The sequence below is a fragment of the Lacerta agilis genome, chromosome 14 (genome assembly GCF_009819535.1).
Source record: "Lacerta agilis isolate rLacAgi1 chromosome 14, rLacAgi1.pri, whole genome shotgun sequence".
NCBI lineage: Eukaryota > Metazoa > Chordata > Lepidosauria > Squamata > Lacertidae > Lacerta > Lacerta agilis.
In genome coordinates, this window is record NC_046325.1 from 17879617 (window position 1) to 17895742 (window position 16126).

The following is a 16126-nucleotide window of genomic DNA, read 5'->3' on the forward strand; positions in this document are numbered from 1 at the left end:
TTCATGTGGGGCCCTGCCCTATGGTGCATTTCTAAATGGGGAGGGAAGGAAGGTGGCACATCGAAAGCAGGGGAGGGAAACCACAGGGCACATGAGACGCATGTGGGTGGAGCTCAAGAGCAGACTGCACAACTCAGGGAAGGAACAGGTTGCTCTCTATTACACCCACATTATTTTCCATCCAAGGGAGAGACTGCCTATGAAATGAGATGGCGAGTTAAGGCTACTCACCTGTGCACGTGATGGCAGTTGGCACAGGCCTGCGCTTTGGCCCATTTAAACAGGCCACGTACAAGCCTTCCCCCCTGCCCAAACTGCATGCAGGGGACATGCCAAAGAGTTCCGACCCCTGACATTTTGCAACCTTTTCCAAAGTCTTGCTGCACCGGACCCCAGTTCCTGCCTTCATTTCTGCCCCCTCCATGGTGCTGCTGCTGCAGGAAGAAGTTGCGCACACAGGAGGCCCCTAAGAAGTGACTGTGAATAAATGCTCTGCCCGCATATACCACATGACCACTCAGGAACGACAGGGGAGCCAAGCTGCATCTCAATGGTTGCAGCATCCGCTTTGCACGAATGAGGTCTCTGGTTCAACCCCCGGCATCTCCAGGTAGGGCTGGGAGAGATCCCCCAGCCTGGAATGCTGCTGCCTGTCAGTGCAGACAGTGCTGAGCTAGATGGGCCTATGGTGTGATTCAGTATAAGGCAACTTTCTAGATTCCATGTGGAGGTCAGGATGCAACCACTGGCATGGTGGGGGTGGGGTGTGTGGCCAGGGTGGATATACACACATCTACAGCGTTAGTTTATTGTAAAGTAAGGATGGCTAAACCTCGGCCTAGGGGCCCTGACCATAGCTGTCAACCTTTCCCTTTTTTGCAGGAAATTCCCTTATTATAGCATTGGGAAACAGCAGGGAGGGTTGAAAGCTATGGGACTGATACTGACACCGAGACTCACAGAGCAATTTTTGCTGTTCCTTCCCTTAAGACCACGCCAGACACAGTGGGACTTGCTTCTGAGAAAGTATGTGCACTGAGATAAGCTCCAGCAGAAGGAAGCAAGAGAAGTCACTGGAGATCGGAGGTGTTTTGAGAGCTTTATTTAAATACAAGGGCCCAAATAATTAAAAATAAAAAAGGTTCAACACTGCAATCCCATTATCAAGGAATCAACTTTTGAAAAGGAGAAAAGTAGTGGCCCAAGCCTACAATACTGACGTCAGAAAGAGAGGCATCATGTCTCCCAACCCTGTTGATTTCCCCCCTGTGCATCCAGGAAAATAGTAGAAAATGACCGGGGCAGGTGTGGTGCTGGTCTCTTGCTCAGTTCTTCCATGGCAAACGCTCCTCCACCTCCCTCATTAGAGCCCCGCTAAGGGCTCCCTCAGAGGCTAGAGAGAAGCAGAGAGCCCCGATCGGTTAAATAAAAAAAGGGGGAGGATTTATGTGTGTGCGTTGCTTTTTTTAGCAGCTCCCGTAATTATTTTCTTTTGTGTGCGACCAGAAGAGGAGGGGGCCAGAGACTGGTTTAGGGGGCAGGGCTTCCGTTAAAGACTCCTCCCACCGTTTTCTGCAATAGGGGAGATCTCTTGCCTATTCCCTTTGCCCATTGTATACCAGGAAAGTTTGGATTTGGGAGCTCCAAGTGCAATGGGGATGGGGAAACGAGAGGAAAAGGCAACCCTAGCTCCCCACAACCCCACCCATCAGTGCTCCACAGGATTTGCGTGATGCTGTTGGTTCTGGAGAGGTTCCACCTGGTTCTGCAGGGCGGGAGCATCCGGCAACGCAGGGCCTCCAGCATGAGACTCGGGTGGAGGAGGAAGTGTTTGGTCTGGGGGGGGAAAGGAGAAGACAAGAGGGCGGAGCTGCTGTCATCAACAGGACTTCACTTGCGTCTGCAAGAGCCTGGGAATCCTGCCCCTCCCTTTCGCTTGCCCTCCTGGCGCAGGTGCCCACAACGCAGGTTTAGACGGTGCCACCCCCTGGAGAGGGTGCAGAAGTGACCAGCCCTCTTTGCAAATTTGAAGCTGCAGGCAGAGATCATCCTGGCAGCTACCCGGGGACATCCCTGCCTCCCTCCCTCCCCAGCATCAGAATTGGGGAGGTGGCTGGTGGAGACTGCAAGGCATCCAGAGCGCCATGGCCAGGCAAGCCTCGCCACCCCCCGCACTCTCCTGCTATGGGGAAAGGCCATAGCTCAGTGGTAGAGCAACTGCTTTGAATGCAGAAGGTCCCAGGTTCAACCCCCAACTTCTCCATATTGGCTTGGGAATGTTCCCTCTCTGGAACCCAGGAGAGCTACCGCCACCCATTATAAACAGTTCTGAGGCCAGTTTTAATTTAACCCCCCCCCCCATTTATAGCCCACCTCTCCTTCAAAGGAGTTCCAGGTGGCCTACATGGTTCTCCCCCCTCCCCATTTCATTGTCAAACCCCCCCCCCCAGTGAGGTGGGTTAGGCTCAGAGACAGGGACTAGTCTGAAGTCACCCAGCAAGTCCCATGGCTGAGTGGGGGATTTGAAACCTAGTCTTCCACTTTGCTACACAGCTTCCGCCGTTTGAGAGCTACTTTTTAAAGAGGCGGCTGAAATGCACTGCATACAGGTCCAGATCCTCGTCCCTTTCAAGAAAGCTCGGAGACCCCAGCTGCCAACCACTTTCCCCTCTCTCAACGGACCAGACTCCCTTATTTTCCAAGAGAACCCAGGAGATAACGGCTCATCCTACCTGCTGGGGCTGCGTGCGGCGGCTGGGCTTGGAACTTCAGTTCTCCATCAGGTCCAACATGGGGTGCCTGCTCAGGCTGCTTTTGGGCTTTCCTCTGTTCCATCTGAAGCACAACCTGTAAGGAACGGGAAGTCGAGTGAGCTCACACACAAAACCCTCAAAGTGCAATTGCATCCTGAAAGTGGCATGCATACAATTACAAAATGCTGGGACCTTTCTTCGTCCGTCCCCCCGCACATGTTCCCCCATGCTTTGATCTTCTTGCAGAAGAAAGGGCTGCAACTGCACACTTCTCGCCACACCAAAGCCCTTCCCCCCCTGTCTCCAAATCCAACACCCCCCCAAAACAGCTATGCCACCCAACCAAATGCCCCCTACCCAACCCTCATGCTTCCCACCTGCTGAAATTCCTTCTTCTGGGCATCAAGCTCCACCTGCCGCTGCTGCAGTTCCTGGTGCTGCTGGCGAAGCTGCTCCGCTCGCCGGCCTAATTCCGCCTGCTGGGCTGCCAGCTCTGCCTCAAAGCGCTGAAGCTCGGCTTCCGAGTACACTTGGGTCTCTTCCACAGTCTGGATGGGGGAAGAAGTGAGAAACGGAGCGGCTGGCTTAACTGGCAAGAGAGATCATTGAATCTGGGAGCTCTTTTAGGTCACGTGACATGGGCTTGGCGGTGGTGACTGTGTATGTAGGCAACTCCCCATTGACGCAGGAGTTACATTCCGAGGCAGCGCATGTTTAAGTGAAATTGTGTATATTGGGGAAATCATTGAAAGAGCCTGCCTGCAAACACCCTCTAAACCAGGCTTCCTCAAACTCAGCCCTCCAGATGTTTTGAGACCACAATTCCCACCATCCCTGACCACTGGTCCTGCTAGCTAGGGATCATGGGAGTTGTAGGCCAAAAACATCTGGAGGGCCGAGGTTGAGGAACCCTGCAAGCCTCTGGAAACTCTTGAAAAACCCCCAAAGACACCAAACTCTCCACCGCAACTGCTCAAACTCCAACTCTCCGCAGGCCTCAAAGGTTGGTGCAAAGGCTCCTGGGATTGCATTTGCAAAGGCTTGTGGGATTGCTGAATGTGGTTTTCATGCTGTTTTGTTCCACTTCTGGGGTGTGCAAGTCGCACATGCCTTGAATGTGCATAAGTGGGGAGTTGCCTGCAATACGGATCAAAGTACCTCTGTTGCAGATTTCACAAATACTGTACCAAGGCTTAAGCAGAGGAGGCTGGCCCATTAGGGCAAATGGGGTACTGCCCCACCAACCTCACCCTGTCCAGGGGGAGGCGCTGCTTCCTCTCCCTCCTTAGCTTCAGGGTTGCTTTGATAGAACACAACAGGGAATATGAGGATGGGAACAAACGGAGAACAAACTCCACTAGTCTCTGGCTCTTGGTTTACTGCCTTCCACCCTACCAGCCCCAATGGGCACTGGCAGCTATGCTGCATATTAAAACTGCTATAAAAATTTGCTTTATTAGATCTGAAGGTTGTTTTTGCAATCAGTTTTTTTTTTTTTAATGCTGCAAGCACCTTTGAACAATTTATAGAAAACTCTCCTAACATACATAGGACAGGAAAAACCAGTCACCTTCATTCATCATTTAAAAAACATCTTCTGCCCCAATCTCTCTCTTTTTTAATTGCATGGCTTAAAATCATTTGACACATTTTATATTAAAAAAAAAAAACTTGAAGCAACCTTTACCCTTAAAAATACCAGAACCTTGAGGCTCAGGGCCATCAAAGACAGCCATGTAAAAGTCAGCACGTTTTGATCGTAATCGGATGAAACTGAAATGTTGTTTTCTTGGCTCCGAAGTCTCTCACAAAATCAATTTTCAAAAACTCCCACGCTATAGAGAAGGGGTCCGATCAGGCCCTCTTGATACACAGCCCCAAACAATTTAAGACAAGTCTCCTTCCACGCCAAGGGAATTAGCTTGCCTCAAGCAAAGACAGATGATTTGCTTTAGAAACGTCACATGCATGCAGCAAGATTAACCTAGTTTCAGAGAGTGTGTTAGATTTGTCTGCTCCTGGCCTGACCCAGAGGGGTCACTCCCTCAAGGGAAATCTTGCATCATGCCAGTAGTGGGTGTGGCCAGAGGCAAAAGTGGGTGTGACCAGAAGAAAAAATGGGTGTGGCTAATGATCTGACTCTTACCTCTGTACAGTAGGCTACATTCCAGGTCTGCCAAACCCAGGCTTCTCCAAGCACCCACCCACCTAAATCTATCCTTACATATCCAAGGCGTAATCACAGTTCAATGGCAGATTTCAGCCAGGGAAAAGCACTTGGAACAAGGCTGGAACAAGTGTTTGGCCCATGGAGAGTCCCAGGGCTTGAGAGGGGGAGGGAGGTAATTTCTGGCCCCTGCAACTGAGGTGTCCCACACCCCTGGGCCTGCAATCTGCTACTAGTGACCTGCTTCCTTGATCCTTGTTAGCAGACATTCAGAATCTTGTTTCGCACAGCAGTCTCCCCTCCACAAACCCACACACCTCCCATCCGTCGGCTTCGTTGAATTCCTTCTTCTGAGTAGATTTGAGGAACTCTTCCAGGGTCACCAGGCGGTCTTTGTTAAGGTCCACCTGCAAGAAGATAAGCTGTGAACTGACCACAGAAATCTGCCTGGGCCTTCAATCCCTCTATTAGGCCTCACAATTGCCATTTTCAGCCCCTCCCTGCTTTTCTGACATTTCCCCCACCAAGCCTGTTGGCGCCTCAGAAATCTGCAGCGTATGAGTTATGGGTCCTCCACCCTTCTCTCTTGACTCTGGGTCACTCCACACTTACACTGGCTATAGAACAACACGTCTTAAAGCTTTCACTTTCTTAAAGAAAATAATGAGCAAGTTTCTAGCCTCATTTGCTGTGAAACGGACTTGGAAGTAAATTCTGCATATCTATATGCTGCATTTCTGCACCCACAGGGAAAAACAAAAAACCCACCTTAATGTTACAAAAGGCCTCAATTTAAATCAACACAGAATTATAAATAAGTAAAACCATTGACTACAAACCTGACAATAAAACCTATAAAAACAGCAGCAAGTACAGTGGTACCTCGGGTTACAGGCGCTTCAGGTTACAGACTCCGCTAACCCAGAAATAGTACCTCGGGTTAAGAACTTTACCTCAGGATGAGAACAGAAATCGCGCGGCGGCAGCAGGAGGCCCCATTAGCTAAAGTGGCACCTCAGGTTAAGAACAGTTACAGGTTAAGAACGGAACAAATTAAGTTCTTAACCTGAGGTACCACTGTAGATGACAATAAGCAGAAGCAGGACAGGACAAACAACTGCTCTCCCCACAAAGGCTTTTCTAGGAAGGAAAGCCTTGACTTGCCCTTAGAAGGAGGGGAGAACCCACACAAACCTCCCTGTGGAGGGAATTCCATAGGCTGGGCGCCACTACCAAAAAGGCCCCACCTCCATTTCAGCCTTAGTCAACCTGATGACTTCCAGATTTGCTAACTTCCCATCACCCCCAACCTGGAGGGCACCAGGTTGGCCAAAGCTGCTCTCGTTAACAACCTTCTTCAATTCAAGCAGTGGGGAACAAAGAGACAGAGCCCCAGTGATGAGTCAAGCTGGTAAACGTTCAGAACAGAGCAGCCTCCCCCCAGTCTTGGGTCCTCAGGTGGGAGGGCGGCAAAAGGTTGGGGGAAGTTCCAGTCACCTATTCTTGATACTTGGAAAAATACCGAGGTGTAGATGACACCAGTTGACGGGAACAATATGCAGAAAGATCTCAGAAGCCAAATGTGTGGGAGAGAAAAGGGGAAAGCAAAGTTTCCCAGTGTGTACCCCCCCCCACACACAGGCTCTGCCACCCACATATTTCCTGAAGTCAGTCTCTTTCTCCACAACCTCTCAGAGGAAAGGAAACGTGTGGTCTGGCCCTTTCAACTACTCTTATAGTGAAAGGATGTTAACTGGAGGGGAGGGAGGAAGCAGTCTTCCTCCACTCCAGTTGCAAGCTGCTCCCGTTACTATAGACTGCCAATGTTTTCTGTGCTTACTGCACACTAGCAGAGATTCAATGACCTCGCTTACGGCCTCCGTTCCATTTCCAGCAACTCCCATCAGCCCCAGGCTGCATGGCCAACAGTCAGAAATGGTGAGGAGTTCAAGAAAACAATGGGTTCTGCCATTCCTGTTGTGGTCTCTTTTAGTGTTCACCCTCACCCACAAATTCTGGGGTTTTGGTATTTTATTTTATTTTTGGCAAAGCTTTCTACTAAGACAAGTCTTCTAGACATCCCAGATTAGTACTGTGAAGGAGCAGAGGCAACATCGCAGAGCATAAACTGTGGAACTCGCTCCTGCAGGACATTACGCACGAGAACCCTGTGAGGTAGGGCCATGCTGCGTGCAATAGGCTGGGCTGAGAGACAGTAAGCCAGCCCCCCCCCCCAACCTGGACTGCAACTACCATCATCCCCAACCATAGATCATGACTGCTGGGGCTTAGGGGGAGTCCAAAAATCAGTAAGTTGGAGGAAAGGTTCATTAAGTCTTCCTGCAACAAGAGGCTGTGGGAACTTGGAATCTCACTCTCAGCTGCTACACTGGCACTGTGGATCGCTTTAACACCATCAGCCTTCAAAAAACAAGCCAGAGAAGCAGCATGGTACAGTGGTTAGCGATGGACAAGGACCTGGGAGAGCAGGGTTCAAGTCCCCACTCGGCCATGAAGCTCGCTAGAGCTAACCCGCCTCGCAGGGTTGTTCTGAGGATCGAACAGAAAGGGGAAGAAGCGAGTGTTCCACTGTGAAAAGTTGGGGTGTCATAATAAGCAGGGAGCAATGGCGCTATATCGCCCACTCCGTCCGGCCCAGATGCTTACATTGTGCATGACATGCTCCCGCATGCGCAGCCGCTCCTCCTCCATTTCTAACATATCGTCCTCTTCGTTCCGGGGGTCGTAGACCTTCTCCAGCTGCAAAGTGGGGAACAAGGGCAAGGTGAGAGGCTAAGAGGCCCTGTTGTGCCCATCTCCCTTCTCTAACCCCAAGGAACCTCTTCCCCACAACAAGGTCCAAAGGTCCTAAATCTCAGGCGCATAGGAAGCTGCCTCCTACCCCATCAGACCAGTTGGGTCTATTTAGCTCAGGGCTGTCTACACTGGACTGCCAGCGTCTTTCTGGCTCTTCAAGCTGAGGCGCCCCCCCCCAGCCCTGCCTGGAGATGCTAGGGATCAAATCTAGGACCTCTGGCATGCACAACATGCATGCTGTACTCCTGAGCTCGTGTCGTTTCCCCAGAAGGGAAATCTGCCTCTCAAGACTGCTCACAACCCACACCACAATAAAACAGGGATGGGGATTCTGTGGCCCTCGAGATATTGCTGGGACTCCTATCAGCCCTCTTATCAGATCATCCCTTGAGAACTGGGCTGTAGCTCAGTTAGGAAAGTGCTTGCCCTGGACGCAGAATTTCCCAGGTTCAATCCCCAGCACCTTCAGTTTGGGCTGGTAAAGAGCCCCCTGCCGGACAAAGCTGCTCACCATATGCAGGCAAGAGGCTAGTCCTTATGAGGCGGTGGATCCGTTTCAAGGTTGTACCACAGCAGACTGCAAGGGGAGGCTGAGACGCTTGAATGCAAACCCTCCTGCCCCCAAATACAGAAAAAAACCCTTCTTGTACACAGAAAACAAAGTGTCAGAGAGAAGCTTTCTTCCCATGTGCTAGTTTTCTACATGCAGAGGGGCTTGTGGGCTTGCTTTTGTATGGAAGAGCATTGAAACACGCATGCCCCTCCCAGCTGCGGTCTGCTGTGGTACAGCCTGGGCACAGGTTTATTACTAAGAACTAGGCAGAGAACTTACCTCCTTAGTGAAGAGAGCCTCCAGTTCCTGCTCATCTAGAACTCCATCACTATTTGTGTCTAAGGGGGGGGGGGAGTAAGGGAGATAAGAGTTAGACCTAGGCAAGCCTCTCTCTCTCTGTCCCCAATGAGTAATTATGGGAGAACCAGTGGCCTGGTTTTGCATGTCACAATATGCCAGAGTTTTGTCTTAAACCATGGTTTCATCACAAATATGCCCACCCCCAGCCCCACACAAATTATGGCCGAAAACCTAGGCTGTGCCTTGTTGCCTTCAAACAACATGGTGAGCTGCCAATTAAGCCAAGAACAAACCTTGGTTTATTTCTGGCCTTATTGCACGTGGCGGGTTTGAAGAAGAAGAGTTTGGATTTGATGTCCCGCTTTTCACTACCTGAAGGAGTCTCAAAGCGGCTCGCATTCTCCTTTCCCTTCCTCCCCCACAACAAACACTCTGTGAGGTGAGTGGGGCTGAGAGACTTCAAAGAAGTGTGACTAGCCCAAGGTCACCCAGCAGCTGCATGTGGAGGAGCGGGGAAGCGAACCCGGTTCACCAGATTACGAGTCTACCGCTCTTAACCACTACACCACACTGGCTCACCATTGTTCAAACCATGCTCTAGGTTTGAACAATGAAAGGAGAGTAATAAATCAGATCAATAAAATAATGTGACCTGTTTGGGGCACATGTGGAGGTGAGGGAGAAGGGAGAAGCTGTGCAGGGACAGGGTGAGGCACTTCGGAAATAAACCATGTTTTCAAGACAAACTATGGCCTCTGTCCTGTATACTTGAAGGAGTGTCTCCACCCACATCGCTCAGCCCAGACATAGTTACAGGCAACCAGGCAAAGGACCTTCCCATCAGATGGAAGAGGACCTTCCCATCAGGTGTCAAGGAGATAAATAGACAACTTTTAGAAGATACCTGAAGAAATCGGGAGATTTTTAATGTTGGATGTTTTGTTGTGTTTTTATGTGTTGGAAGCCATCCAGAGCAGCTTCCAACTACTAAAAAATGTCACTAACCTACTGATCATCAGCTAAACCTGTCAGCCCTCCACTGCTACAAGCCTGAAACCAGACCTCCCTTCAGAGAAGTGATGAAAGACAGTAGAGGAACACCTTTCCTCCCCCCACTCCTCACCATGTAATTTGAAGAAAGTCTTGGGGTTGAACTCATTAGGGTCCAAGCCGTCGGTCTCCTGCCAGACCTCCTTGAGCTGATCACGGCTCCCCTGCGTTGGGGTTACAGATGAGGCAATCAAGGCCAGTCAAAAGAATTAATATCTCCCATCTTTGCCTCCCACAGGAACACCCACAGGCACTCCCCCCCCCGGCAAAAAACCCCTAGAAGTGGTTCCTCTACCGGGACGTTGACCTTGGGATGCTCCTTGTGCTTCTTCTTGAGTGCCTCAAAATGAGCCTCCTCCTCCTGGCGCTTCTCCTCATCCAGAGATTTCAAGTACTCCCGGCGCTCGTGCTCCTTCATCATCTCGTAGCGCTTGAACTCCTCGTGGTGAGCGGCATCGTAGTTCTCCAGGTCCTTAGTAGCCTGCGGGGCGAAGAGGAAAGACAGATAATGCCAACAGTGACAAAGTGGGGTGGGAGAGCTGGGACAAAACCAAATCCCCCTCCTCTAACCCGGTATGCTTGAAGACGGATGAATGAAGTCCCTGCAAAGCTCAAAGTAAACACAAGAATGTTAAGGCGAGCTTGCTGGATCAGGCCAATGATCCATCTAGTGCAGCATATGCATACATAATTTTCACTTTTACAGTTTTTTTCACACTTGCATTCACAAAAAATAAACATTAATCATTGACTTCCCTCCCTTCCATGGTTCATTCTAATTATCTTCTGCACATTCTAATTCCATATTAATTCTTTCTCATCTTCTCTCAGCTTCATTTATACCACTGAATTTACTCTAACCCTGCCAACGTTTTAATTTGTTTGCAGTAACTCTTCAAATATTCTACAAACGTTTTCCAATCTCCCTTAAACACTCTTTCCTCCTGATCTCTTATTCTGCTGGTTAAACTTGCCATTTCTGCATATTCCGTCAGCTTCGTCTGCCATTCTTCCTTGGCTGGTACTGTTCCCTCCCTCCCATTTATGACCATATGCCACCCGGGCTGCCGTGGTTGCATATAGAAACAGATTATTTAGAGACATCTGACTCAGTTATTCGGAACAGGAGACTCCTAACAACTCTCTCAATAAACCACTCACTGTAAGAATTGCAGCTCTATTAGGGGAATAAAGGACTCCTAACAACTTAATGAACTACACTCACTCCCAGGATTCTTTGGGGAAAGCCACGAGTGTATAAAGTGGTATAACACTGCTTTAAATGTATAGTGCAGAGAGGGCCACCGTCTTACTGAGCTAGACAGAGCTCAGACAGAATTGCACTAGGACTGCAAACTCAAAGGCTACTCCGGATTTTTGGGTCTTGCAACCCCACTTGATCTCAGACCTACCATCCACCACCCATCCCTTGAGACCGAAAGTAGAATAGACTGGATACATATTAAAAATCTGGATGTGCTGTGACTACTAAACGTACATGCACGAAACAAAAACACAGTATCTCCCATCCTGATCAGCCTGCCTTTCTTCAAAAGGGGATGAGCCAATAAAGAAAACACCCAGTTTACAGAAAAGCAGCGGAGTATTGAGGGGGTGGGAAGAGAGATTATCTTACTTTCTGGAACAAAGGAAGGCTGCTCCTTCCAGAGGAACTGAATCCTCAACACAGGCAATTATCTCCAGTTTAATTTCCAAAGAATTGCTCCTTTTGTGGCTATTTCCCCCAGAGCATAAGGTCTTGCTTTTAAACCAGTCACCCTACTTATAGATATTAATTAGCAAGTGAAGCTTCTTCCACCATGGAGCAAAATGCGATCACCTGTTAATTGCTACGGATTGCACAGCTGTCGAAAAGCACAGCAACAGAGGATGGTTGATAAGTGGGCAAAAAGACCCACTGCTGCCAACATGGATGTCTTCTTGCACAGCACTTGAATCAGGCAGTTGTGTTACGTTGCACAAGTATGCTGTATGGACCAGGGTGAGGTGAGCAAACACCAGGGGATCCGCACAGCAGAGGCTGACAAGACAGCCACATCGATTTTGGGAAGAAATAAGGAAGGAAGTTCAGACATACGGCTTGAATGAGTAACTCCAGATCCCGGGCTTCAAACGTGTGCTGGTTTTGAGGGTCCAGATGTTCGAACTGCTTCAGCAAAGAGAGGTGATCAACCTGTACATCTGGAAGGAGAGAGGAGTTTGCAGGGGAGAGGCTAAAGATGCTGGTTAACATCTGAAGCTCCAACGGGTCACAGAGAAAGGGGATGAGGAGCCTGCAGCCCTCCACAGGTTGTTGGGCTACAAATCCCACTAGCTGCAACCAACCTGGCCAAGGACAGCACATGGAAGGCAGCAGATCCCCCTCCTTTCATTTAAGGCAGTGGCTATTGGTCAGAACTACTGAAAATGGAACTTCCAGACTATCAGTTGCTGGGGACAACAGGGGATGGGGCTCACTCTATGAAACCTGACTCATGGATCTCCTGAAAAGTAAGTGCGAGGGCGGGGAGACCAGCCTGGCTGCTATGCCAGACTAGTAGATGGACCAATATAACAAGACCATTTTTATGGCTACCTTTGAGGAAGCCCAGGCTGAAAGTGCAACTAATAAGTACCGGTAAGTGCAATAGGCTGTCAGGAAAAATTAATCCCTGATCAGGAGGGATAAGTGTCCAAAGGCCACTCAATGTACACACACAAATTAACTCTGCATTGGCCCTGAAATTCTCATGCTGGAATCCAGATCTAACACAAACTATCCAAAATGCCACCGTCCCAACCACAAAACCAGGCCCCCTGACTCCCAGCACCCCCTATTTCTATTCCCCAAGTCCCTCCAGGAGCCCCACTCACGCAACCCACTCCTGTCCCAGCTCACCTTGTTCCATGGTTGCATCCATCTTTGCCTTCAGAAGCATCCGAAGCCGGGAGACCTCTTGACGCTTCAATTCATCAAGTTTGGTGCGGACATGGTGGCTGACAAAGTCCAGCTCTTTGCTGAGTTTTCCGCTCTGAAAGAAGCCAGAGATGGCAGAGGTTTTATTCATTATTAGTCGTGCTAATTCCACCCTTCCTCCAAAGAACCAAATGCAGAACATGCATCTCGTTCCATCTTCACAACAGCCTTATGGGATGGGATCGGCTGAGTGATAGCGATTGGACTAAAGTCATCTAAGTGAGCTTTGGGATTTAAAGCAGGGGTGCGGAGCCTCCAGCCAAGGGGCCAGCCTTGGCCCACTGGGAGTCCAATTTGGCCCATCAGGCCATTTGGAAAACCCATGCAAGGGATTTTGAGAGGTGGCCAAGGCTGTCATTTTTGGCCTGATAAGCGTCTTGTCCATGGAGTCAAAAAGGTTCCCCACCCTGATTTAAGGCCAGGTTTTCTCAGTGCAAGTTCAGCAAGTGAAGTGTTACCACACTGCAGGGCGATATGCACCCATCACTACCACAAAAATCCAAGTCCGGCTCCCATGGAAGCCATATTTCACCATCCACCAAAGTAAAACCTCAGAATTCTGGCTAAAGAAGAAAACTGAATATTGCACGACCACACAACATAGTCCAGATCACCTTGATGTCCTCGGCATTGGCCGCTTGGAGCTTCTCCCGGAAGTGCCCATCTGTTTCCAACACATTGATCACTTCTTGGAGGTAGCGGTGATAATAGAGACCTGTGTCCTGTGCAAAAGAGAGAGCAATGGGTCAGGGCAACCATCTGGGGAAGGGCTGTTGGTCAGGAGTAAAGCGTTTGCTTTGCATACATAAGGTTCTCCGATTTAGTCCCTGGGGTCTCCGGAGAAGGGGACCTGGGAGAGATGCTTGGTTAGAGAAGATACAGAACTGGGCTTAACGGACTCAGAGGTGCAACGCAACATAAGCAAACTCTATGGGCTAACCACCACCATCATCATCAACAACAACAAACAAGTGGAGAGCTCTAACAAAATTCTGCAATGTGACATGCTCCTGCTCTTGCACCCCAAGATCCTTCAACTGCTCAAAGTAGAGGCTTCATCCTTGAAAGATGGGAAAGACATAGTTTAAGAGGAAAATACAATTAGTGACATATACATGGTGTGGGCTTCATCAAACACTTGGGACAAAAATCAGGCCACCCAGTCCTCTTTCTCTGAAATTAGAGATTATTCACTTCCACTAAAGTATGAAGTTCTCAATTTCCACAGCAAAACTATGTAAGGGCAAATCCAGCAACAAGATGGGACAAAAAACAACAAGCCCAGAGAGATGTTCTGCATGTTAAACACCTGAGATTTCATCTCATTCATTTTATTACGCACTGATTTAAAAGTTATATGCTTTGTCTCATGACCAACCAGAACATTTTAAGAGCTAAATCTCCATCCTAAAATTTATTTTATATCTACATAGTTACCAGCTAACATGGGAAGACACCAATGACCTTAAATATCCATTTCATGTTTTATAATCCCTCTTTACTCCATTTCTTATGATTTATTATATTTGTAGTTCTTTTTTTTTATAAACCACTGCGTCCCAGTTTGTTCAAGCAAAAATGAAATATTCCCATTTCAGAGTTACAAGTAAAAAAAAAAAAAAAAAAACCAATCGATAAATGGAATGACTTCTGGTACTGGATTGCAAAGAACAACATAAGCTTTTCCTGGACTGAATCATAAATATATTCTGAAGTGGTAGGAGACTGGCTCCTGGCTCAAAGTTCTGCTAACCAGGAGATAGAACATGGATGATAATATCACCAACCACCATTATACATTACGGCACTACTCAAGAATACAGATATGTTTAGGATTAGGATTCCTTACTGGTGCCTCAGGGGGAGTCTCCTCTTCTTGCTTCTCCTTGGGCCGTTCAATGGGCACACAGGTTGCCAACCCTAAAAGGGCAGCGCTCAGGAGCCACGTCAGATGCATTGCCTTGCGTGCCTGTTGCCGAGATCCTATGGAAACGGGGAAACACTACATTAGGAATGCAGAAATGGAATTCCCAAGGCCACAAGGAAAGAAATGGCAAGAGTGATCATTTCCCCACACCTCCTCCCACCCCCAGGGCTGGATTGAGGTTTGATGAGGCCCTAAGCTACTGAAGGTAATGGGGCCCTTTATATGTCCAGCTGTCCTTTGTCAACAAATTGTCACTGTTTTTGCGTTGAATATATGCTATATGGTAATATATGGACCTAATAGGTATCTAAAGCCATTTTCATATAGCAAAATATGTATTTTATCAAAATAATTGTTGAACTTATATTTTGGAAATATACATCCAGGTATTTTCCCTTTAATTTTTTTTGCCCCCCCCCCAAGAGAGTGGGGCCCTAAGCTATAGCTTGGTTAACTTTTCGTAAATCCGGCACTGCCCACCCCGAAGGAAAGGCGAACATAAAAGTCCAGGAACGGGCAGGTTTGCCCAACGTGGCAAATGCCAATCTTAAGTCCACAGACTGCGGCTGACCAGTGTAATTTGTTGCCAATGCCAAAAATCAGTGCAGCACTTGAGAACAGTAGAAACAACAAACAAACAAACAAACAACAACAACAAAAGCCAGATAACCTAGCCCTAGAGCAAGTGCAGAGCAGTTCCTCACTTGCTATGTCCCCTCAACAGGGGGCAGGGCTTCCAAGTCGCAGAGCAAAGCTGCAATCCCCGACATTTCGCAAGCCTCAAAACACATCCCCATCAATACCCGGAACCTAAAAGCGGAGTGGGGAGAGCTTGAGCTGTGAGCCGCGTCCTTTGACCTGGAAACCCCAATCCCTCCTGCCGGAGACGCCAAGGAGGCGGGCGGTGGTTTGGCGGCCAGCGAAATGCACTTTGGACATGCTCAAAAGGGCCGCTTTCCCCTCCTTTATGATACTGTTCTGAACGTCGTAGGGCTACGAGCCCCCGGCGTTGGGGACCTATTCCAGGGCTTGGCCCAAGCGCCTGAAGCAAAGGTCCCGGGGCTGACCCTTCCCGTGACTCACCTGAGTCCAAAGGAGCCTGCGACCGAACGTTCGGCCACCTTCTCCAGTCCGCTTCTTCTTTCCCAAGCAGGCCCCGCCCCTATATCTGCATGCCTAGCCACGCCCCCTCTCTAGTCCGGGCCTCGCCTGCTACGCCACCTTCGCTCTGTCACGTCCGGCGCTCTATTTGCGTCATGCCCCCGCCTTCCAACCTCTTTTGCATAGAGGGTCACGCCCCTTCCTCCTTCCCAAATACTGTAGCTGCATCCCCCCCCTTTTCCTCAGTGTTTTCTGGTAAACGGACGCTAGAGGGCGAAGAGGGGACAGAGCTAGAAGTTAATTTAAGGCGCAATTAGAGCCCGGATTTATTTCGAGCGCGAGAATTTAGCAGCGGCCGCATGTGGCAGAAGCAAAACTGGCAAAAGCATTTCTGACCATGGGCAGAGTGCATTGAAAATCACAAGAAGAACTGCAGCTAGAGGTATAAAGGCGCTTCGCGAGCGCTGACCCGGGAAAGTTT

The 16126-nt window shown here is 49.1% G+C and overlaps 1 protein-coding gene across 1 annotated transcript; it reads right to left on the minus strand.

Annotated features, from left to right (window-relative positions):
* Window positions 1-1083: 1083 nt before the first annotated feature.
* Window positions 1084-15738, minus strand: NUCB1 (nucleobindin 1). The gene is made up of 13 exons (XM_033169703.1): window positions 15628-15738; window positions 14467-14600; window positions 13232-13339; window positions 12540-12672; window positions 11739-11842; window positions 9936-10121; window positions 9714-9804; window positions 8570-8628; window positions 7588-7680; window positions 5238-5327; window positions 3131-3301; window positions 2733-2847; window positions 1084-1836 (listed from the first exon to the last, which is right to left on the minus strand). Exons 2-13 carry the CDS (start codon window positions 14572-14574, stop codon window positions 1709-1711), a joined length of 1386 nt encoding a protein of 461 aa, XP_033025594.1. The 5' UTR covers window positions 14575-14600; window positions 15628-15738; the 3' UTR covers window positions 1084-1708.
* Between the last annotated feature and the right edge of the window lie 388 nt (window positions 15739-16126).

Bases quoted from the DNA above. Each gene is read 5' to 3' on its own strand.
- NUCB1 (XM_033169703.1), bottom strand. From the start codon at position 14,574: ATGCATCTGACGTGGCTCCTGAGCGCTGCCCTTTTAGGGTTGGCAACC. The intron at 8,629-9,713 runs GTGAGGAGTGGG...CCCCCCCCTTAG, and splicing joins GACTTTCTTCAAATTACATG to ACACAAATAGTGATGGAGTT. The intron at 7,681-8,569 runs GTAAGTTCTCTG...CCCACTTTGCAG, and splicing joins AGGCTCTCTTCACTAAGGAG to CTGGAGAAGGTCTACGACCC.